The sequence below is a fragment of the Lynx rufus genome, unplaced genomic scaffold (assembly GCF_022079265.1).
Source record: "Lynx rufus isolate CCGP_SWC_20201006 ecotype Redwood Valley unplaced genomic scaffold, mLynRuf1.p SCAF_31, whole genome shotgun sequence".
Lineage (NCBI taxonomy): Eukaryota > Metazoa > Chordata > Mammalia > Carnivora > Felidae > Lynx > Lynx rufus.
In genome coordinates, this window is record NW_025814847.1 from 4007651 (window position 1) to 4031533 (window position 23883).

The following is a 23883-nucleotide window of genomic DNA, read 5'->3' on the forward strand; positions in this document are numbered from 1 at the left end:
ACCGGCCGACTCACGTGTGGGGTGATCTTGGGTCCTAAGAAAAAGAAAAAACAAGAACAAAGAACAACGGTAAACGTGTGTGTAAACTCCACAAAACAAAAGTGATGATGTCTCATGGTGGGGTGTTTTGTTTTGTTTTAGAGAGAGAGAGAGAGCGAGCGTGCGCACAAGCTGGGGAGAAGGGTGCGGAGGGAAGGAGAGGGAGAGAATCTTAAGCGGGCTCCACACGCAGCACAGAGCCCAATGCGGGGCTCGAGCCCACGACTCTAGGATCATGACCTCAGCTGAAATCAAGACTCCGACCATCAACCGACTGAGCCGCCGCGAGGCCTTCGCGTTGTGCTGGTAAAGGACAGAGCGCCAGCTCGTGGTAGCTGCCGCTAAGTCAAGGACAAATGTTTTGTAAGCCACCAAAGAGAAAAACCGTGAAACAACTGCCAAGTGACCGGAAGGACAAAACGAAACGAAGGCGACTCCAAACCAAGGCAAGAGAGAAGACACGCGGTCAAGAAGTTACAGGAGGCGTTTCGGGGTGTGAACCGATGCTGTGTGGCACTGTAACGGTGGACGCGTGACACTTAGAGCAGAGCGAACCTTCGTGCAGGCAAACTGAAAACCACGTGTCATCTCGGAGGTCAGGGGACCCCAGGACGGGATGAGGAACGTAACCAGAGACTGTAACTACATTTTGAATGTATGAAATCACTTCACTTGCAGGACGGGGGTAGATGCTGACACAAGTAACTCGGAAACTAGCGGGATCTTTACAACTAAAGGCAGAAGAAACATAGCGCCGCGTTCTTGTTGATTGCGTCCCACAGATGTACTGTTAACGGTTCCGAGACCACCGGGCACGTCTGCTACAATTGACAATTTAAGCAAGTGGGGGACGGCCAGGGGGGTGCGGTTTCTCTCTGTTGGGGTGGGGAGTGGGCAGATGAGCGGGGGAGTGAGGCCGGAATGATTCATGTGGTCACGGATTAGAACACGAACTCATGTTCAGCTTAATACAGATCCGGCTAAAAGTATTTTGTAGATGCGTGTGAGTTAGCACACACGCCTGTGTCCTTGCTGTCCGTGGAGAGGACCCAGGGGTCATGACACCCAGTGGCAGCAAGCACCCTGGTGCCCAGAGATTGCTCATCTGTAGACTCCCCACTCCCACAGTGAGCAAGCAACCATGCCGGGAGCAGCCTCCCAGGGGCCGTGCTGGTGACTCCCAGGCCAGCTGCCCCGTGGGGACGATCGGCCTCCCCGCCGCCTGGACCACATCCCTGCCTGCAGAGCAGTCGCGGAGGAGGGATAGGGCGAAGACTCCGGGAGAAGCTGGTGTCCCAGAGAGTCATGGCAAGGGGCTGGTTTTAATCACTCCCTTTTAAGCAAAACATGCCGAATTCCCTGCGGGAGGGGCTGGGGGTGACCACAAGACATTTATAGAACATAAGAAAACAGAAAGATTGAAAGTAAAAGTCTGGGAAAAGATAAACTACAAACGCAAGCCAGAAGAAAACGAGGGTACTGTACTAATAATAGATCAGACAGAATTTCAGGCCGAAAGAAACACTAAGGGGTAAAGGGAGGGGGTTCATTCATAATGATAAAAGGTAACATTCACGGGAAAACAGACTAATCCTAAGTATTTATGCATCTAATGACCTGCCCTCAATATATAAAAAGAAAAAAAAATTGAGAGCGCTACAAAGAGCATCAGAAAAGCGCTCAGTTGTAGATTTGAATACCCCTGTGTCTGTAATTGGGAGGCTAGGCAGGGAGACAATAGCCATAGGGACCAACATATATCATTAATTCTAAGATAGAGATTTTTTGGGGGGTGCCAGGCTGGCTCAGTCAGTGGAGCATGTGACTCCTGATCTCAGGGTTGTGAGTTCGAGCCCTGCATTGGGTGTAGAGATTACCTAAAAATAAAATCTTAACAAAAAATAAGATACATGGGACACCTGGGTGGCTCAGTTGATTAAGCATCCGACTTCAGCTCAGGTCATGACCTGAGGGTTGGTGAGTTCCAGCCCCGTGTCGGGCTCTGCTTAGGAGTCTGTCTCTCTCTCTCTCTCTCTCTCTCTCCCTGCCCCTCCCCAACTTGCGCATGCACAGCACACTCGCTCTCCCTCTCAGATTAAAACAGAGAGACAACATTTGGAATTTATAAAATATTTTAAAACCAAACTATAACAAAGAGTTACCTATCAACACTGATGGAATGCAGTTAAAGCTATATGTAGAAGAAAGTTCATAGCCTTAAATATATACATTGGAAAAGAAGAAAAATTGAAAAGCAATGAGTTAAGTAGCCATCTGAAGAAGTTAAAAAAAAAAAAAGAATAGCAAAATATACCCAAAGAATGGAGAAGGGTAGAAAAATCAAGAGTAGAGCAAAAATTAATGAAATAAAAAAATAAACAATAAATGATATATCTGATAAGGGGTTAATATATATCGAAACTACAGTGAGGGATACCTGGCTGGCTGGGTGGGCGGAACATGTGACTCTTGATCTCGAGATTGTGAGTTCGAGCCCCGCGGTAGGTGCAGAGAGGGCTTAAAAATAAAATCTGAATAAAAAAGAACGTTCATGGGAATGCAAGCTGGTGCAGCCACTCTGGAAAACACTATGGAGGTTCCTCAAAAAACTAAAAACAGAACTACCCCAGGACCCAGCAATTACACTACCACGGGATACAGGTGGGCTGTTTCGAAGGGACACATGCACCCCCATGTTTACAGCAGCGCTATCGACAACAGCCAAAGGATGGAAAGAGCCCAAATATCCATCGATGGATGAATGGATAAAGGAGATGTAGTATGTATATTCAATGGAGTATTACTCGGCAATCAAAAAGAATGAAATCTTGCCATTTGCAGCTACGTGGATGGAACTGGAGGGTATGATGCTAAGTGATATTAGTCAGAGAAAGACAAAAATCCTATGACTTCACTCATAGGAGGACTTTAAGAGCCAAAACAGAGGAACATAAGGGAAGGGAAACAAAAATAATATAAAAACAGGGAGGGGGACAAAACAGAAGAGACTCTTAAATATGGAGAACAAACTGTGGGTTACGGGAGGGGTGGTGGGAGGGGGGATGGGCTAAATGGGGGAGGGGCACTAAGGAATCTACTCCTGAAATCATTGTTTCGCTGTAGGCTAACTAATTTGGATGTAAATTGTAAAAAAGCAAAAATAAAAATAAAAAAAAGAAAAATAAAAAAAGAACGTGCAGCGAGATTTTCCTCACACCAATTATAATGGCTACTATTAGGAAAAAAAACCAGAAAACAAGAAGTGTTGGTGAAGATGTGAAGAAACTGGAACTGTGTACTATTGGTGAAGATGTGAAATGGGAGAGCGTCTGTGGAAAACAGTGTGGTTGGTGGCAGTTTCTCAAAAAATGAAAAATAGAGTTATCACATGATTTAGCAATTCCACGTGTGGGTACAGACTCAAAGGACTGAAAGCAGGGTGTTTCGGAGATATCTGTAGACCCATGTTCATAGCATCATTACTCACAGGACCTAAAACATGGAAGCAACCCAGCCGCCCACTGATGGACGGACAGATAAGCAGCCTGCGGTATAGACGCACAGTGGGATATTACTCAGCTTTGAAAAGGTGCTGTAACACAGATGGACCCTGAGGACATCATACTAAGTGAAATAAGCCAGTCACAACAAAGACAAATACTATATGATTACATGAGATACTTAGCGTGGTCAAAATCACAGAGACAGAAAGTAGGTGGTGATCACCAGGGTTGGGAGGAGGGGAACGGAGAGTTAGCGTTTGATGGGGACAGCGTTTCAGTTTTGCGGGATGAAGGGTTCTGGAGACGGAGGGTGGTAGTCGTACAACAACGTGAATGTATTTTTCTTTTATGTTTATTTATTTTGAAAGAGAGAGAGCAAGGGAGGGGCGGAGAGAGAGGGACACACGGAATCCGAAGCAGGCTCCAGGCTCTGAGCTGTCGGCACAGAGCCCGACGCGGGGCTCGAACCCACGAACTGTGAGATCATGAGCTGAGCTGCAGTGAGACGCTTAACGGACTGAGCCTCCAGGCGCCCCTACTGGTCAATTATTTTAGACAGGGTCCCTCAGTCTGGGTTTGTGGGAAGTTTCTTGTGCCCGGATGGTTATGCCTTCTGATGAGCCTGCCACAAAAGCCGCGGGCCTTCTCTGCACATCACGGCAGGTTGCGTGATGTCGGAGCGTCTTACTGTTGGTCTCGGTAGCCTTGACAACTTAATTGAAAGGGTGTGGTTCCCGCTGGGCTTCCCTCTGTAAAGTTACTATTTTACCCATGTAAATAATAAACATCGTGAGGCAGGGGCGCCTGGGTGGCTCAGTCGGTTGAGCGTACAACTTCAGTTCAGGTCATGATCTTACGGTTTGTGGGTTCGAGCCCCACGTCGGGCTCTGCGCTGACAGCTGGGATCCTGGAGCCTGCTTCGGATTCTGCGTCTCCCTCTCTCTCTGCCCCTAACCCCCTCGCGTTCTGTCTCTGTCTCTCACAAAAATAAATATTCAAACTTTTTTAAATAAAAAATAAAAAAAATAGCTATGGTGAGGAAGAGACTTTGAAACTATGCAAATTTCCTGTTTCTCCTCAAATTCTCATCCATAATTTCACCTCGATTGCCGGTCCCGCTGCAGCAGTGATCGCTCTGGTTTGAGCGCCGGTTTCCGACTTGTTCGTTGGTTGGTTGGGTGCAGTTTTTCTGGACGGAGGGCCGTCCTTTCTCCCTTATTTGTGTTTTTATTTTATGCACTTCGCCATAATGCACTTTGCTGTAATGCACGCGTGCGGCATTTACTGAAGGTAAATCTGTACTGGGAAATACCACAGAGCTCAGTGATTGCTAGAGGTCGCTGTCTGGTCCCCGGGCAGATCCCGCGGCCGGCCAGCACCCACTCCCGGCTCCTTCGGGGCTGCCTGCTCACAGCTCGCAGCCAGTGACCCTGCATCAACCCAGAGCTGCCTTGCTGGGGAAGGTACACACACCCCCCCCCAACCTCGGGCAGCCCGCAGTGCTGATATGCCCCAAAAGTGCTGCCAATCTTGTGGGCTGACTCTCGCGCCACAGCTCCCTAGACCCCGGCGGGCGGCGAGGAAGACTGAGAAGGCCATAGCCCTGCTCCGCCCTCTTTCTGCCCCGTCCTGCTTCCTCACGGCCTCCGCTTCTAGGGAACCTAACCGAGGCGGGCTGTGTCTCCCCCACCGCAGACATGCCCTCTGGACCCTCAGCCTGCCGGGCAGGGGCAAGGTGGGGGGCTCTGGAGGGCCAGGCCCCTCTCCTGTTACTCGGGCGAGGAAGGAAGCCTGAGAGGCCAGGCTTGTTTAGCAGACGGCTGTCGTTAAGGTAGTCTTGTTTGCGAAATGCGAAGCCCAAAGCGTTGCTTTGAGCTGAGAGTCACTAGAAGAAAAGCAGAACTCTGGAGGGGAAAGCCTGTAGCAAGAGGACTCCAGGTCAGTCCCCTCAGGCCTCCGGCCCCTTGCTGTCCTCCTTCTTGGAGCTCCAGTCCTTCCAGGGTTTCAAAAGCCTCGTCACCTCTCCCGAGGCCTCTGCATTAGAGACAGAAATTCAGACGGAGCTGGAAAGGGTGAGAAAGTGTTCAGAGACACGGGGGTTGGGAGGGGGGGAGGTGGGGAGGAAGAAAGAGGATGCGCGTTCTCCCCAGTCCGTCCATCCATGCGTCCGTCCGTCCGTCCATCCATCATGCAGTCCATCTAGAGACAAACCTGCAATCATCAGGCTAGGACCTTCCGGGCCCCCAAATAAACTCTGCTTTATTTACATGGGAGCCGGATGATCCTGTCCGTCTTCCTGGTCCCTGAGCGCGCTCCCGGGAGCCTCTTGCGTGCGGTGCTCGCTGGCGGGGCCGGGGCCGGGGCCGAGCCCTCCCCGGGGGGGGGGGGGCTCGCCCGCGCCCCCGGCCTCCCCCACCGCCTCGGCCTGGGCGCCCGCCCCCTACCGCCGCCGCCGGTCGCAGCAGCTGCACAGGTACCGGCGGAAGCCGGCCAGGCTCCAGCGGGACGACTTGGTCTTGGACGTGAGCGTGCTCGGGCTGCTTTCCGAGCTGCCCGGGTGCTCCTGCCGCAGCGGGCGCGTCCGCGAGGACGGGTGGCGCTTCCGCCGCACCCTCGGGGACCGCGCGGCCCGGGGCGGCCCCTCGTTCTCGGCGTCCTCGTCCTTCGCCTTGTCCCTCCTCGGCCGGACGGTGGCGACCTTGCTGCGCTTCCGCCTCTTGGACCGAGCGAGGCCGGGGTCTTCCTCCTTGGGGAATCCGAGAGCAGGGGATGAAGCGCGCTCTCCACTGACCCGTCCCGTTACATACGGGGCTTCGTGTCTGAGGGGGGAAGGGAGGCAGAGAAGCCCTGAGGTCAGAGGCGAGCCTGGGCCGCGGGCGTCGGCGGAAGCCTGCCCCCCGGTGGACGCTCCCGGGCCTCACCGCAGGCTTATCCCAGCGCGCGGTGGACAGCTGGCCTCTTTCCAAGGGTCCCAGGGCAGGTGCCTTCGTTTCATACAGACCCACTATGGAAGGCAGATACCAGCCGTCTAAGGACTCTGCTCTGGACCCCCTGGCTGCTCACACTTGGGGGGGGGGGGGACGGATACGTCTATTATCTTGATTGTGGCGATGGTTTCACGAGTACGTACACGTCCGCACACCAAACGGTGCACTTTCAACGTGAGCAGCTTGGGGCGCCTGGGTGGTTCGGTGGGTGAAGTGTCCCACTCTTGATTGCGGCTCAGGTCATGGTCTCAGGGTTAGTGAGATCAAGCCCCACGTGGGCTCTGCGCTGACAGCCTGCTTGGGATTCTCTCCCCACTCTCTCTCTTAAAAATTAGCATTTAAATAGAGCGATGTATTGTGTCAGTCACTGCTAACAGAAACTAGCATTTAAAGCCTCTCTCAAATAAACCAAGAGCTAAGTTCCCATACCGAGTGCGTTGCGCGGCACGGAAATGTTGGCGGCCAACGGGGGAGGCGGTTCTGTGTGATACCTCGGCTCAGACGCTAGCGTCTCTGCCTCCTGCTTATCCGATCTTGGGAGGGTCACTTAACTTGACTTTGCCTCAGTTTCCTCGTCTGAAAAATAGGGATAATAATAATATCTACCTGATAGAGAGGCAGTGGGAAGTTCTCAGTAAGTAGAAGCTGCAGTTACTCTCAGTGTTGGTGTTTCGTTCGGAAGGAGTAAATCTGAGCCGTGTTTAGTAAAGATGTGAATTGGAAGGGTGTCGAGAAGATATGGGAGGTTGCCGCAAGACCTCCTAGAGGAGGTCAGTGAGGTAAATTGCCCGTGTGGTAGCGGGGCAAGGGGTGCGGGACCCCAGGGGAGGGGGGCCCGGGGTGGGGTACTCACGCTGGTCAGCTCCTGGCTCCCTCGGTAGCCCACATCATCTGTGAGGTTGTAGATGGAGGTCAAGGATACATCAAAGGTGCTTAAGGAGGGATCTTCTGCCCCTGCAGCTCCCCAAGCTTCTGTGGCCTCCTGAGGAGAGAAGGAGAAGCCAGTTAGAAGGCCGAAGCTCTCGGGGCGCCTGGGGGGCTCAGTCGGTTAAGCGTCCACCTCTTGGTTTCCGCTAAGGTCGTGACCTCACGGCTGGTGAGTTTGAGCCCCGAGTCTGGCTCAGCTGACGGCTCAGAGCCTGAATGGGATTCTCTCTCTCTCTCTCTCTCTGCCCCCCACCTTTTTTTTTTTTTTTTTTTTTTTTTTACAAAAAAGAGGGAGTAGCTCACAGCAGGCAGGACTGCCAGGATCAGCCGTCCTGGCTCCTGCCTCTGCCCCAGCCTGTCCCTTACTTTGGGGTTGGAAGATAAGGACACGTGTTCTTTCTTCTTCATGATCATAAAGTTCTGCGATCACTGATGTGATGAGGCTCTGGCGTGTCCGCCCCCCCCCCCCCACAATTCTTTAGTGTTCGTGTCCTCACAGAAGTGGTTGTCATGGCAATGGGAGGGTGGGGTCCGGGCCCCTGGGGGTCCCGGGAGGGCTCCCGTGAGGTGCTGAGACAGCACCCTTGCACACACACAGACCCCTGCTTCACTTCTCAGCGGGAGGGGGCTGCAGGCCTCACTCCCCAACCCCCACCACGGTGAGCAGGAGGAGGACTGGCCTTAGGGAGGGAGACCGCGGTCGAAACCTGAAAATAGGACAGAACCTCAAAGGGCATCAAGACGCGGCTCATGTAGACTCTGGAATTCACCCTGGACTCCGCCTTTGCTGGAGAGAACTTTAACAAGAGGCAGAAAATAGTCCACCCAAAACTTCGGTGGCCAGGTGCACCTGAGACTTCCAAGGGATCCAAGGACTTAGAAGGGCCCCTTGGTGTTCGTAGGATCCTAGATTCTTCCGAAAGTCATACAGGGCATTTTGGAGAAAACTGAATACGGACTCCGCATCAGAAAATAGTATATTATGTCAATGTCAAACTTCGTGGGCGTGATAATGTTACTGTGGTTATGGAAGACAATGTTCTTGTTCTTGGCCGGCACTGGGGTGTGCTCGGAGAGGGGGTCTAAGACACCCTTCAGGATTTCTGCTCACCCAGTGCCAACCTGGCTTGCAGAACCAAGAACTGACGTTGAGTAGCTAGGAAGAAGTGATTGGCCTCGCAGAGCCCAGCCAAGTCCCCTGTGGCTCCAGAGGCGGGAAAGTAGAGGGAGGGAAAGGGGGCGGGGCACTATGGGGGGAGGGAGGAGCCTCTGGATAAGACTGAGGGTGTGGCCTTGCTAGGGGTGTGGCTATGCTTCTAGGAACCCACAGCCCGAGAGAGCATCGAATGTCTCAGTGGACGCCAAGGAGGAAAAGTATTGATACCCAAGCACCGTGCCTCTGGCACAACAGGAGACCTCTAGAAAATTAGAGACACCTCTGGAGACAATGGCTGGGGAGCCCCTACACTAACAGAGATTAAGGGCCTGCTACTGTGTAGAAAAAAGGACTGGAGGGGCGCCTGGGTGGCGCAGTCGGTTAGGCATCCGACTTCAGCTAGGTCACGATCTCGCGGTCCGTGAGTTCGAGCCCCGCGTCAGGCTCTGGGCTGATGGCTCGGAGCCTGGAGCCTGTTTCCGATTCTGTGTCTCCCTCTCTCTCTGCCGCTCCCCCGCTCATGCTCTGTCTCTCTCTGTCCCAAAAAAAAAAAAATAAACATTGAAAAAAAATTAAAAAAAAAAAAAAGAAAAAAGGACTGGAAATAGAAACTAGGTTTGATTACAGAAAAATAAGGTAGTTAACATTTATTGGACATCTCAGTATTTATCCTGACATTTATACTCGTTATTTCAGAATTTGATTTTTTTTTCTATGAGAATATAAACATGTATTACTTATGTAAACTAAAAATGAGTTTATTGGGGCACCTGGGTGGCTCGGTCGGTTGGCTTGGATTCAGGGCATGATCTCATGGCTCATGAGTTCGAGCCCCACGTCGGACTCCGTGCTGACAGCTCAGAGCCTGGAACCTGCTTCGGATTCTGTGTCTCCTCTCCCTCTGCACCTCCCCTGCTCACACTCTGTCTCTCTCTCTCAAAACAAATAGACATCAAAAATATGAATTTATCGCACGATTCCATTTAGATGGGGTACGTAGAGTAGTCGGATTCATGGAAACAGAAAGCAGTGATGGTTGCCAGGGGGTGGCGGGAGACAGGAATGGGCATTATTGTTAAGTGGGTACAGATTTCAGTTCGAGACGTTGAAAAATTTCTGGAGACGGATGGTGATGTGGTCACATAACAACGTGAATGTGTTTAACGCTAGTGAACTGTACACTTTAAGTGGTTAAAAACGGCAAGTTCCATGTTGGATATATATTTACCGCAATAAAAAATGAACCCGGAAAAAGAGAAATGTGGCAGAATTACGGTCATAGCTGTGATTCTGGATGCTTCTTGAAAACTGGCATGGCTCGCTCACAGAAGGCCCCTCCCGCCAGTTTATGAGCTCCCGGGTTGGGCAGCAAGGCTCCATTTCTGGACACCTGCCTGGCCACCAGCCAAAAAGCAGCTTGCCACTTCCTCCTCAGCTTCGCCACACACTACCTTGGTCGCCCTCTTGTTACAGATCCCGAAAGAGAGGTCGGTGGGCAGCTTGGGCTCTGTCTTGCACATCGGGAAACAGAGCATGAAACCCGTGACCCAGAGGAGACACCTAGGCAGCCTCACGTGGGCTCTGCAAAGCCTCTGCGTTCTGGGCACCCGGGTGCCTGCACGTCTAACAAGGCTCTACATTGGTTTGGTCTTCCTTCGAGGAGGGCAGGCAGCAACTGTATTCTTCCGGAAGTCTTTCAACAGAAACGTTTCCCTCAGCAACTGACTGCCAGAGTCTTCTAGTCAGAATAGATTCTAATGGGGAGAAGTAGACAGAGATGATGTGTCTTCACCAACCCACGCCTTGTCTTGAGACTGTCCATCCACAGTGGGATGTGCCAGGGTCCCGGGGGGTGAAATGGTCTGTTCACACAATTTCCCAGGTTTTCTCTGGTCCTAGAGAAAGAAAGGACATGGGGTGTGCAATTCCAAGGGGGTTGCGAAGCAGAGTCACTGGACGTAGGTCCCTGTGGTAACCAGTGGATGGGAGTATCCTATTCTGTCACAAGTCGGGTGTCTATTTCCTTCTCGAATGTCCACAGCCCAAAGCACCAAGAGGCGGGATTTCTGAGGCAGAGTCAACTGCCTTTTTAGAGAACATTAGAATTAAAACAAAGCAACGTATTCATCAAAAAGACGCAGTGAGGGGCACCTGGGTGGCTCGGTCGGTTAAGCGTCCGACCTCAGGTCAGGTCATGATCTCACGGTTCATGGGTTCGAGCCCCGCGTCGGGCTCTGTGCTGACAGCTGGGAGCCTGGAGCCTGCTTCGGACTCTGTGTCTCCCTCTCTCTCTCCCCCTCCCCGCCCTCCCCGCATCTCTCTCTCTCAAAAATACCCCCCCCCAAAAAAAAGACACAATGAAGAGAATGAAAAGACAAACCAAGGACCGGGAAGTCCCACGCTAACCTCCTTCAGAGCACCGAGGACAGCGCCACGAACCTGTCCTCCTCCCCGCCAACCCCCTGCAGTTTCAAACTCTTCCACATCAAGTGTGCCTTGTGTCTTATACATGTTTGTTCACCCAGAAACTCGCATAGGGCTGGTGATCGTAAGTGGTCAATAAAAGTGATTTTTGGGGGGAGGGGCCAAAAACTTGCACTGATCAAAAGCCTGAAAGTGAGAAAGTGGACAAGTGAGAGCGGTCTGTGTGACTAAAGAAGAGAGGGGAGTGGGTAGTGGCGACAGTGAAAGGTCTTGACTGTCAGACAAGGGAATTTCATTCCATGGACAATGGGAAGCCGCTGATTTGTTGTTTCGCTTGTTTATTCTTTCGTTTGGGTGCTTGACATTGAATTTGCCGTCTCATTCCAGCCTTGAGTATATTTCACCCCATAGCTAGGTTCCAACCTCTTTGGGGGCAGACACCAGGCCCTAACTCTGTACTTCCCACCATGGCCGTCACAGTGCTTGACTGACGTATGACAGGTGCTCAGTAAATGAGTGCCCGGTGTATCGGTGAAGGACCCAGTGGCTCAGGTGGGGGGGCAGAGGCCGAAGGGGCCACATAAACATGGAGCCTTTTCTCTTGTGAACCCAGAGAGGCTCTTCGGCAGGGCATCTAGACTGCGCATGGGGAAGATAGACTCCTTCCGTGTGCAGCTGAGTCTGAGAAACAAAAGCACCCACACTTCCCATGACTCCAATCCTGGAGAAATGCTCTGGGAAGGAATAAGAATTCCCGCAATCAGCAATCGGCACCTCCTTTGTGCTCGGCGTCGCTGCAGGACCTTTGGATAAGTGTACCCCGGAGAAATAGCACCTACGACTAAGGCAGCTTTTCCGGGCCAGAAACAGTTGGGGGAAAACATCAAACTGGGGTACTGTGAAAAAGCAGTGTAGTCTGGGGCGCCTGGGTGGCGCAGTCGGTTAAGCGTCCGACTTCAGCCAGGTCACGATCTCGCGGTCCGTGAGTTCGAGCCCCGCGTCGGGCTCTGGGCTGATGGCTCAGAGCCTGGAGCCTGTTTCCGATTCTGTGTCTCCCTCTCTCTCTGCCCCTCCCCCGTTCATGCTCTGTCTCTCTCTGTCCCAAAAATAAATAAACGTTGAAAAAAAAAATTAAAAAAAAAAAAGCAGTGTAGTCTGGCAAAGTCAAGGGAGGCTTCTGGGGCTGGGGGGGGGGGGAATGGGAGGGGGAGGGGGGTGGGGGGGGCGGGGACTGGAACATGGCCCTGACCGATAGGTTGGATATGGATAAGACAAGAGCAGATTGGCCTTACAGACAACACCGCCCGGGAACCGCCCATGCCCCCCCCCCCCACCGGCTATGGTCAACGCCACCTTGTTCTTCAACATCGCCATGGACGGCGAGCCCTTGGGCCGTGTCTCCTTTGAGCTGTTTGCAGACAAATTTCCCAAAACAGCAGAGAACTTTCATGCTCTGAGCACCACGGAGAAGGGATTTGGTTTCAAAGCTTCCTGCTGTCACAGGATTATTCTGGGATCTATGTGCCAGGGTGGTGACGTCACACGCCATAATGGCACTGGCGGCCAGTCCATCTATGGGGAGAAATTTGATGATGAGAATTTCATCCCGAAGCACACAGGTCCTGGCATCCTGTCCGTGGCAAATGCTGGACCCAACACGACCGGTTCCGTCTTTCATCCGCACCGCCAAGTCCGAGTGGTTGGACGGCAAGCACATCGTGTTTGGCAATGTGACCGAGGGCATGAACGTCGTGGAAGCCATGAGTGCTTTGGGTCCAGGAGCCGCAAGAAGATGACCAGTGCTGCCTGGGGACAAATCGAATACATTTGACTTGTATTTGGTCTTAACTACAGGAACATTCCTTGTGTAGCTCTGGAGAGCACTCCTCTGCCCCCATCTGCTTGCATATATAATCTTTGTGCTCCCCCTGCAGTTCCCCGGTCCCGGGTTTTCCTTGCCCCCCCCCCCCGACTAGCTGGATTGCAGAGTGAAGTTTATGATCATGAAATAAAAGTGAAACAACAACCACAACAAAGAGCAGATTGGAGGGTGTGTGTAGAGAAGTTGTCATTCATTCCTGGAGTCCCCACTGTGCTCAGGCATCCCGCTAAGCAGTGGAAAACAGAAACCTGTCCTCAAGGAGCTCTAGTGTGGGAGGTGGAAGTGGAGGGGAGGCTAAAACAAACACAGGAAATGTGTACTATTCCACAAGAGTGTTAAGTCCCAGAAAGTAGAAATCTCAGTCCTGTTTGTCACTGTATCCTCGGTACCTAGAACAGTGCAGGCACGAATCTGGGGCTCAATAAATGCATGCTGAATGAAGAAATGCTGCCGTGGAGATACAGAATAATAGTAATGTTGACAGTTACCATTTACTGAGCACATACTTGTGCTAGAAAACATGCTCAGATACATAATCTTATTGGACCTCCAGCATTTGGAGAGTGCTGGAATTATCTCATTTTACAGATCTGAGAACCAAGGCTTTACAGAAATGACGCCTGCCTCCAGGTTACGTAGCCCGTGAGCGGCAGACACCGAATTCACGACTGCAGAACCCCACAGGCTGCCTTGTCCAGAACGCTGTTTGGGGGCGTCTGTCTGGCAGCTGATGGAAAAGTGCAGGGAGAGACCCGAGACAGGGCGGCCACCGCAAGGACACAACGAACAGTAAGGCGCACGAGCCGAAGCGGTCGCGGTGGCGCCGGCGAAGAAAGGATTGCTGTTCCGGCACCTCGAAGCTCGGGGCTTGGCGACTTCCTGGATGCAGGACCTCGTTTGTCGCCTGGAAGTAGAAAGGATGCCGGTAGCCCCGAGAGAAAGAGCTTTCCCCTGGTTCCTAGCTCGCCGGTGCGCCGACCCCGCCTCCAGCACTGCGGGGTCCGCAGGGCACTGGCCGCCGCGGCCCCTGGAGGTACCGCAGCCCGGCTCGCGTTCCGGGCGCGCGCGGGCGCCGCAGAGCCGGGGGCGGGGCCTGGCCGCGAACTACAATTCCCAGGGGGCATCGCGCGGAACACCGCCGTTTTCGGCTGAGCTCACTTCCGGCCTCCGGGCTGCTGACTCTCTCTTCCGGTCTTGGTGGCCCCCGAGAGGCCCGTGGGGTGCGCACGGTGAGCGCCGAGCCCTGGGGGGCGCGGAGGCGTGGGTGGCGGCGGCCGGGCGCTCGGTCACGGCGGGCACGGGAGAGGCGCGCCGGCGGGAGACGTGGCTTCCTGGCGACAGGGGGCGCACCGAGCGGGCCGGGCCGGAGGGACCCCGAAAGGGATGTGGGCCAGGAGGAGCGGGGCCCCGGGGAGGGGTGTAAGGAGGGCCCCTCGAGCGTGCGCGGAAACCCGTGGGGCCGGGCGGAGGAGGGGGCGGCGGGGTCTCCGGGGCGGACAGGCAGCCTGGCGGCGGGGTCCGCGCTCGTGGCTGATGGGGAAGGGGCTGCGGCCCTGGCGAGCTGGACTTGCCGAGGGACCTCTGCCGGGAAGATCGTGGCGCCCTTACGTGCATGGGTCGCCCGCCCCGCTCGGCGTTTCTCTCCGCAGATGAGGCTGCTGGCGGCCGTGCTGTTGGCTCTGCTTGCGGTCAGTCGGGCGGAGGAAGGAGCCCGGCTGCTGGCCTCCAAATCGCTGCTGAACAGATACGCCGTGGAGGGGCGAGACCTGACCTTACAGTACAACATCTACAATGTTGGCTCGAGGTGAGGCGGCCCGGGGCGCATGGGGGGACTTCTCGGGGTTCTCAGGCTTCACGGCTGGGACCAGAGAACAGCACAGCGAGCGGATGTTCTGGACCCGCTTTCACGTGAGGTACCGGGGCCATCGGCCACTTTGTTGAGTCGGGAGAATTTCTGAGTGGGGAGGAGCAAGAACTAGGGTCAAACCAGGAGAGGAAGATGCGAAGGCAGAACGAACCCACATGATCCTTTGTTACCTTGGGGGCGTTCAGGGTTCAGCACGTTGCTCCCTTCCTTTAACTTTATTCGCTGTGGTTTTTTCTTCCACACGAGCCTTAGCCTTCTTCCCCTGTGTACATACACACAGACACACGGAAATTGGGGCAAGAATGAAGTTAGGCCTGTGCCTTCCCGGATATTTGGTGCTTCTTAGCCATAGAATCCAGTCCTTGACCGAGATTCTTTAGTGCGACGAAGCCAAGTTTCGGTGTGATTCCCATCTGTCTTCTGTATTTCTGATATTTTAGGACAAGCAGGCAGATTTAATTGCTGATCACTTTTTTGGTTAAAGATTTTGTTTTTTATGTGTTTTTTATTCATTTTGAGAGAGAGACGGAGCGCGAGCAGGGGAGGGGCAGCAAGAGAGGCGGAGAGAGAATCCCAAGCAGGCTCCCTGCTGTCAGTGCAGACACACGGGCTCCGTGCCACCCACTGTGAGATCCTGACCTGAGCCGAAACCAAGAGTCAGACGCTTAACCAACTGAGCCACCCAGGCACCCCTGATCGCTCCTTTTTTTTTTTTTACGGTGTTTTTTTTTTTTAATATGAAATTTATTGTCAAATTGGTTTCCATACAACACCCGATGCTCATCCCAACAGGTGCCCTCCTCAGTGCCCGTTACCCACTTTCCTCTCCCCCCACCCCCCCATCAATCCTCAGTGTATTCTAAGAGTCTCTTATGGTTTGCCTTTAAGGTTTTGTTTTTAAGTAATCTCTCCACCCAACGTGGAGGTTCGAACTCACAACCCTAAGATCAGGAGTCTCAGGCTCTACCAACTGAGCCAGCCAAGCACCCTAATTATTGATTAACTTTGTATCTGTTACATACTAACCACTTTTGTCCCTCCACTTACAGCGCTGCATTAGATGTGGAGTTATCCGACGACTCCTTCCCTCCGGAGGACTTTGGCATTGTGTCTGGAATGCTCAATGTCAAATGGGACCGGATTGCCCCGTATCCTCTTGGCGCCGGGTGACAAAGGCTGGGGGCAGGGGCGGGGGCTGTGGGTGTTGGGGATGACACGAACACATTGCCGCAGTGAGGTCCTTCAAACGGTCTGTCTGGCTGTGTGTGGCCATTTGTCCATCACCTCTCTGGATAGGATAGGACGAGAGGAAACTGAGTGTGAGTTAGTGTGGACTTGAGAAAGGAGCTTCCTAAAGTTTAGGTTATGAGGCCCTATGACATACAATACGGGAAGGCGTAGACGCTTAGATTTTCTGGTCAGGGTGAGTGTTCTCCTTGGGGTTTTCTTGTTCTTACTCTGTGCTTTCAGCCTTCCTTCGGTTAGTCACTGGCGGTTTCTGTGAGAGTGGCTGGTGTCCCATCCGTAGTACATACTCCTTCAGAAACCTCTGTGCTGGGTACTCGTGAAGAAGCTGGATGTTGGGTGTGCCAGGGACCTGTATGACCCCACACGTTTCGGGCTTAGGAAGAGGTCTGCAGAAGCGTCATCGCGGGGTATTGCGGGCGATTTCGCCGTGTGTTGACCGCTCCCTTTGTGAAGGGTGCATTTAGTCCGCAGGCGGAAAGGATGTTACGACACCAGCCTCATTTTCTTCCTTCCTTAACTGTCCGCCCAGCGCTAGCAACGTCTCCCACACGGTGGTCCTGCGTCCTCTCAAGGCCGGCTACTTCAACTTCACCTCGGCAACCGTTACTTACCTGGCTCAGGAGGACGGGCCTGTCGTGGTGAGTGGCCCGGACCTTAGCTGATGCGGCCTAGGTCTGCTTCCCTTTGAAAACTCTTGCAGGAAACCTCCAGGGCGTTTCCTCACTAAATTCTGAGGAAGGTAAGAAGGACCAGAAGCTGGGGCGCCTGGGTGGCTCAGTCGGTTGAGCGTCCTCATGATCTCACGGTTCATGGGTTTGAGCCCCGCGTCGGGCTCTGTGCTGACAGCTCAGAGCCTGGAGCCTGCTTGGGATTCTGTGTCTCCCTCTTTCTCTGCCCCTCCCCTGCTTGCACTCTGTCTCTCTGTCTCTCTCTCTCAAAAATAAGTTCATTAAAAAAGAAAAAAAAGGGGCGCCTGGGTGGCGCAGTCGGTTAAGCGTCCGACTTCAGCCAGGTCACGATCTCGCGGTCCGTGAGTTCGAGCCCCGCGTCAGGCTCTGGGCTGATGGCTCGGAGCCTGGAGCCTGTTTCCGATTCTGTGTCTCCCTCTCTCTCTGCCCCTCCCCCGTTCATGCTCTGTGTCTCTCTGTCCCAAAAATAAATAAACGTTGAAAAAAAAAATTTAAAAAAAAAAAAAAGAAAAGAAAAAAAAAAAAAAGAAGAAGGAGCAGAAGCTGGGCATGTTGTCCTTAGGAAGGAATGTGTTTCAAGTTATAAAGATCCAGAATAGAGCGGTTGAAATGGTGGGAGGGGAGCCCCGTAGCCTTCCCTCCGCTCCACGCCTACTGCTTGGCTTTAACCTGGGACATGTCATTTGACGCCCAGTTTATCGTCGTCCTCGTCCTTCCCATCCGGGTCCTAGGGCACCGGCAGATCACTCCTGGTCTCTGCCGTTGCCGGCCCTTTCCCTCGCTTGGAAGATGCCTGCCGCATGTGCCCTGGTGGTGCAGCTAGATGCTCTCTGCCTCCGGCTTTCCTTCTGGCACGTTCTGCCCACAGACCCTTCGCCCTAATGAGACCAAGCTCCTCCCCGCCCTCCCTGCCCTCTCTCATTCTTTCTGTTTGAAGTGTCCCCCCTCCCCCACTTCAGCATCCACCCTCCCCAGGCCCAGCCGTGGCCGCAGCCCTGGTGTCTGTCTCCTGCTTTTACGCCTCGTGCTTTTTTCCTCCTCGCTCTTCGAGCAGACGTTCGCCGACCGCGTGTAAACTTCAGTAGCTCGCACAGTCTGGGCCACCGGAAGGAACGTCTATCTCTGCCATCTCAGTACTTCTTACTTGTTGGTCTGAAGCCATGCCCCACCCCCAGCTTACTCAGTGGCCCCTTGCGGGCCACGGACCTCGTCTTAGATGTCTCTCCGTTTCTCCCATGTCATAGGAAGTCAGTAGTAAACATTCCTTCGATGGGTTGATGAAAAGGTCAGCAGACATTTATTGTGCCCTGGTGGTGCGCTAAGACCTGGGGACACCGAGAAGATTGGGACACTGTCCTGGTCCTCAGAATGCTCAGGCCTTGAATTTATGAAGGCCTCTGACAAGACCGTACAAGCGGCCCGTAGGCTACGTGATGAGTGCACAGTAGGACGGAGACTTCACGGAGTCAGCCGTGGAATAAAACCTAAGATTCTCTGAGCCTCGCTGCGCTTTTTTGAATTTTTTTAATAAACCACGTGGAACCAGGCTCTTGTAGCCATGGCTCAGCTCTCACTTCTTGTGTCCTTTCTGTTTTCAGAACCTCCTGTGGGACTCTGGTTCCACCTGGTATTTGATAGGTTAAAAGACACGGGATCAAAGGCTCGGCTGCCCCTGTAGAGCGAGCTTGTTTGCAGGGCTCGGCCTGCTTTCCGGGCAGGAATGCGGGCAGCCCCAGCCCCCCTTCCAGCGTGCCCTTGGGTGGGGCCTCGTGCTTTTCAGAGTCCTTCTCGTTATTTCGTTTGAGCCTCGTATCACTTGTGAGTACGGAAGCGTATTTCCACTTGAGGAACGGGGGAGCGGTTGCCAAGGGCAAGCCGTTCCATCACCCGCCTCGCCCTGCAGGGGGCTGGTGGGCCTCTCTTTCCGAGTTGGAGACGCCTGAGGAGGGAGGACTGGCTCCGATCTCGGCCGCACAGCTGGCCCCTGTTTAGAAAAGGCCCCTCGGGTGTCTCCTGGCTCCTGATTTACTCCTCTTTGCGACACACTAAGAATCCTCCAACTCTATCCAGTCCGGAAGCTTTTCCGCGTCTTCTGGAAGCTGTCTTGAGCCTCCGCGCCCCGAGAGTCCCTCCGCTGAGGATTGGGGTGGGCGGGGCTGCCCCCCCCCTCACGTGAGAAGGAATGGATCTGCCCTGACGCCCTTCTTCTCTCCTTTCAGGTTGGCTTCACCAGCGCCCCCGGACAGGGGGGCATCCTGGCTCAGCGGGAGTTTGATAGGAGATTCTCCCCCCATTTTGTAAGCTCTGCCGAGTCCCCGTACCATTCCCCAGGGACAGGGACGCCCTCTGGTTCTGGGAGCTGTTGGTCTCCTTAGAAGATTTGTGTCGTTTGTGGGTTCTCATCATACCTGTGTTTTTTGGTGTCTGACGCAGCCAGCCAGCAAATGTCCTACGTCCCCGTGGTGCCGGCAGTGAGATCGCAATTGCCCGAGCCGCATGCCTGCCCTTTTTCTCTACTCAGCCTCGAGTGGAGTCCCCTCTTGGGGTCCTGGGTCTCTTTTGAGGCTTAAAAGAGTATCTTAGATTCAGAGAGTTGCGGCGCACTGGGCAGGCCAAGGAGCGCTGTTGTGGTCTGGTCTCAGAGAGGGTTCTTTGAAGACAGGCCATTTGAGGAAATTCACGTGTGTGTTTATTCAGTGAATAATCGTGAAGTTCCTAATTCTGCGCTCAGTTCTGTGCTTTGCTTTCAGAAGATGGAGGTGATGGAGACACACGCTCACTTCCCAGGGGGTAGAGGGCCGTGGGGGACTCAGAACAAGTCCCGGGAGAAACGGGCTGAGACCGAGACCGCAGACAGGGTGTCGGAGCATCTGACCTAGTCTTCCAGAGTCGGGGAGGGCTTTCAGGGGGAGGTGGTGTTCGACCAGCCAGAGGAGGGAGAGAAGGGCAGGCATCTTGTGTAGGGGGAGTAGCTCAGAGGAAAGAAGAAGGCCTGACAAGCGGGTGTGCAAGGCTGGAGGGCAGAAGGCAAGGGAGAGGAGTGGAAGAGGGGGCTGGAGGTGTGGGCTTGACTGTCCGTGCAGGGCTAGGCGTCACCCCTGGAGACTGTCTGGAAGAGAGAAGCTTCTCTTCGGTCTGGGTCAGGTCAGGTGAGGCCTTGGGCTCCACAGCTCGGAAGACAGGTGGTCCTGTGGTCAGACGAGCCTTTCCGCTAAGGTTCTGCTGAAAGTTTGGGCGGGACTGCTGCCTCTCCCCGTCTCGTCATTCGCCACCCCTCCCCTCCCTGGCCCTCCTGTGCCCTGATCCAGACTTGTAAGCGAGGCCCGTGTTGTCCTCCGCAGCTGGACTGGGCAGCCTTTGGAGTCATGACGCTTCCGTCCATCGGCATCCCCCTGCTGCTGTGGTACTCCAGCAAGAGGAAATACGACACTCCCAAGACCAAGAAGAACTGAGTGGGGCGGCCACGACCCTCCCTCCCCAGGAGACCCAGGTGCTTTCCGGATTCCGAAGCGGATCTCGAATGCAGTCTCTTCTCCCCTCGCCCCTGCCACCCTCTCCTGGATCCTGTCTGCTCCCAAGCAGAGTGAAGGGCGGGGCCCCCCCTCCATCCTGAAGCCGTACCAACAGGGACGCCTCCTTTGCCTCCAGCCTCAAAGGCCCTCGGGTGCCCACCGTCGAGCCGGGCAGGCGGGCGGGGAGAACTCCGAGGGGTCCAGGAGGGACGCTGAGGAGACTGCGTGGTGCCGCCCACCCGGAAGAGGCTGGAAGACGACGTGAAGGCCGAGGGACTCTCGAAGGCATGCCCGGTCTCTGCTCTGGGTCAGGGAAGCTCTGACCAAATGGGGTTTTCTAATAAAAACTGATGCCACACTGCCGTGTCTGCTTTTCCGTCCCCGGGGTGAGCTTGGGCCCTGGAAGTCCCCGCTCCCGGGTAGGTGAGCCGGGCTCTGCTCCTTGCTGGAGGGGCTGTGGTCCTGTTCCCACAGGGGTGTCTGTCCCCTTTGAACACCTTTGCTTTCGTCCCTTGCTTCCGTCTCTGCTCTCACCAGGCCCCACGTGCCGCCCGTAACCTTCCTTGCCTGTGAGCTCCTCTCCGCGGCCAGAGGACGGGGTGAGGGGTGAGCTGAAGGGCGGTCTGCGCGCCAGCAGCTGTTCTCGGGCCCCAGAAGGCATGCTGGTCTCATTTACTCACTGACCGGTCTTGGAAGAGCTTGTTTAATGCCTGGTTCTAGTCCTTTCTCTGTTTAAGAACTAGCTTGCTTTTTCTGTTTATTTAAGTAATCTCCACCCAACACGGGGCTTGAACTCAGGACCCTGAGGTCGAGAGTCCCACGTTCCACCGACTTAGCCGGGGACCCCAAGAACTGGCTTTTCTTCACTCGAATTCCTTTCCATGTCAGCGGAGCCGCAGCCCTGAGGTGTCCGGAGGCCCGGCCTGTGGAAGGACTCTGGTGTCTGCTGCAGCAGCACAGGGAGAAGCCGCTGTGAGCTGACTCGGGCCAACCCAGGAATGCCGTGGTCCGAGAACAGCCTCCCAGGCAGGAGGGAAACCCAACAAACACCCGCTTTGTTCCCGCCACCAAGTTTCCCAGTTTAGATTCTGCTGGGGGTTGCGGGGTGGGGAGCAGGGGGACTGCCCAACCGATTTAACCTTTCCCAGGCCGGTGCGCGCAGGGCCTCTGGGCCCCAGGAAGGATGAAAAGGACGTGGAGACAACGGGAGGCTCCAGATGGGGTAGCCCTCCGGCAGCTCCCCTCCCTCCTGCAGGGGCTGCGGCTCGGACACCCCGGGACTGGCCAGGTCAGAGGGCGAGGAGGCTATATTTGCTTTTGTTCATTGTGTCCCCCCGGGGGAGACCTGGGACTTGCTCGGGAGAGAGGGGAGAAGCTTGGGGTGAGAACGCGGGTAGGAAGGGAGTGGGGCTGGGTGGCCAGGCATCATCTTGCTCCCTGGGGCTGCAAACTACTGTTAAGGCTTAGGAGGAGGGAGCACTGCTTTCTGTCCTGTGGTCTCTGCTGAAGGCAGTGAGGAGCCCACCTGTAGGAGGAGCGGTTCTGGGTCAGAGGAGGGGACTCCCAACTCCTGCAGGTACTGCCTTCCCAGAGGCTGGGGCCCTCTTCCTGCGGAACTGTCCCGGGCCCTTGGCCCTCCTTATGGAGGAGGCTGGGTAGGGGACCCAGGTCTGACGCAGATGACAACAGCAGCATTGTGAGGGCAGTTAGTGTCACAGGCACCTTGAATGCAGGCCAAAGCCAGACACTTCATCTGGAGAGATCGGGTTCCCTGGAGTCGGGATGGAATCTGAGCCTCCTGTAAGTGGTGGAATGTTGGAGAAAACGAGAGCCTCTGAAACCTACAGAGACTTAGCTGGACCTGCTGACTTTGGGGTTGAGCCCTCTGAGATTGAGGAAATGTACGGGGAGATGAGTAGCAGACAGCACTGCCCCACCCCATGGAGACCACCCCGGGGAGGCGTGACCCCGACCCGACTGACTACTGACCGACCCAGTCAGTGCAGGCACTTGCAAGGGGGAGGGAGAGGAAGCACGTCTTTCCTGAAGACTGGGTACCAGCCGGAGGGGCTCCTCCCGAAAAGGCAACACAGATAGTGACCCAGCTGTCAGCCTGTTCCAGATCCTCTCCACCCCGCTGAGACCCGCCCTCTGTCCGCCCACGTCCTGCAGACTTCCGGCTGGCCCCGGCCCACCCGCAAACCCCGCCCTGGTGCCAGGAGGAGCCAGGTGCCCAGATTTCCACCCACGTTACACACTAGGCCTCGGGACTCCGGCTGAAGAAAGTCCGCGGGGAGCAGGTGTAAGAATGGCCAAGAAGTTGGGAGTAACAGCTGTTCCCCGACAGGATGGGTCGAGTCCTCGCCCCCGCCCCCTGGGAGCCAGGCGGCAGCCCCGTGCCCTCTGGGACTTACTGTGTGACAGCCTGTGTCCTCCGGATGTCACGAGATTGTTTACTTAGAGGACCTCCGAGGACCCCACGCGGTAAAATGAGGCAGTGTCCTGTCCCCCTGTGTTCTCGGGGTTTGGGGCCCAGCCCGGAGGGCAGGCCGCCCTCTCACCTCGAGGAATTTAGAGCTGGGACCCACTGACTGGATCCCCTAAGTAATCCCCTCATTTCATAGATCAGGGAGGGACGCGGAGTGCGGGCCCCACGGCAGGAGGCCTCTAGCGCATCTGAGGTCCGCACCGTACAGATGAGGACTCCAGGCCGACAGGTGGCTCTGAGGCTCCGATGGTGAGACTTTTCCACCAGGCCACAGGGCCCAGAGGAGGAGGGCCGGAGGGCCACCAGGTCAGCGGCGTGTCCCCTGCCCTGGGGAAGTCAGCCCGCAGAAGCCGGGATGGGGAAGGGGAGTGGAGCCCAGCGGGTAGCCCGGGAAGCCCGCCCTCCGGGCCCTAGTAATCGCCCCTCCCCCGCTGTAATCTGCCTCTTAAAGGCACCAGCAGTGGCAGCAGCAGTTTGGAAGCCAAATTCCAGAGAGGGCAAAGGACCTCCCTGACCCCAGGAGGCCCCCACTGTCAAGTAGGTTTCCAGCCGACTTCCCTGGGATGCCCTCGTTCTCCCCTCCTCAGCTCACACCCTCTCACACCCTGCCCCACCTGAGAGAGGGTGAAGGTTCCCGGGACCTGGGGCTCCCACATAGTGCCCCTTCAGGGGGACCCCAACTCGGCCCCTTGTACCCGTTTCCACCCGAGCCCCAGTCCAGCGGCCGTGCTTTGTTCTGGAAGTGCTGAGGACCCCCAGACCCACGATGGCACCCAAGGGGTTAAACAGGTCTGGGCACAGCAAGGTCTAGGGTGTTTGAAGTAGGGCGGGGAAGGGAAGGGCTGGGGCAGTTGAAGAGGCGGCTGGTCTGGACTGGACTGGAGGGCCCCCTGTCTCCTATGCACACTTCTGGACCATGAGCAGTGCCCTTAAAAGGACCAAGAGAGGCGCCCCCACTGAGGTGCTAGACTGGGTTCTTAGAGGGGCTCCCTGAGGAGGGGCTCTTCCCTGTACCGAAGTCACCAGCCGGGAGCAGGAGCAGGGCCGGGTCTTTGGGAAATCTCCCAGGTCTGGTGAGTTCCCCCCTCCCTCCCCGGGGTCCAAGCCCCCACGAGTGGGCGTCCCCCTGGAGGCAGAGCTCCTCAGGAACCGTCCTCACCC

The 23883-nt window shown here is 55.2% G+C and overlaps 1 protein-coding gene and 1 pseudogene across 1 annotated transcript; both read left to right on the top strand.

Annotated features, from left to right (window-relative positions):
• Nucleotides 1–12182: 12182 nt before the first annotated feature.
• Nucleotides 12183–13079, top strand: LOC124521743 (peptidyl-prolyl cis-trans isomerase A-like; annotated as a pseudogene).
• Nucleotides 13080–14095: 1016 nt separating this feature from the next.
• SSR2 (signal sequence receptor subunit 2) lies at nucleotides 14096–20592 on the top strand. Its single transcript, XM_047092819.1, has 6 exons — nucleotides 14096–14147; nucleotides 14568–14722; nucleotides 15835–15933; nucleotides 16563–16671; nucleotides 18942–19019; nucleotides 20064–20592. The coding sequence occupies exons 2-6, from the start codon at nucleotides 14568–14570 to the stop codon at nucleotides 20172–20174; spliced, it is 552 nt and encodes a 183-aa protein (XP_046948775.1). The 5' UTR covers nucleotides 14096–14147; the 3' UTR covers nucleotides 20175–20592.
• The last annotated feature ends 3291 nt before the right edge of the window (nucleotides 20593–23883 follow it).

What these genes read in the sequence shown, in the direction of transcription:
- SSR2 (XM_047092819.1), top strand. Translation starts at nt 14,568, where the DNA reads ATGAGGCTGCTGGCGGCCGTGCTGTTGGCTCTGCTTGCGGTCAGTCGG. An exon ending in ATCTACAATGTTGGCTCGAG is followed by an intron (nt 14,723 to 15,834) that starts GTGAGGCGGCCC and finishes CTCCACTTACAG; the next exon opens with CGCTGCATTAGATGTGGAGT. An exon ending in AAATGGGACCGGATTGCCCC is followed by an intron (nt 15,934 to 16,562) that starts GTATCCTCTTGG and finishes CTGTCCGCCCAG; the next exon opens with CGCTAGCAACGTCTCCCACA.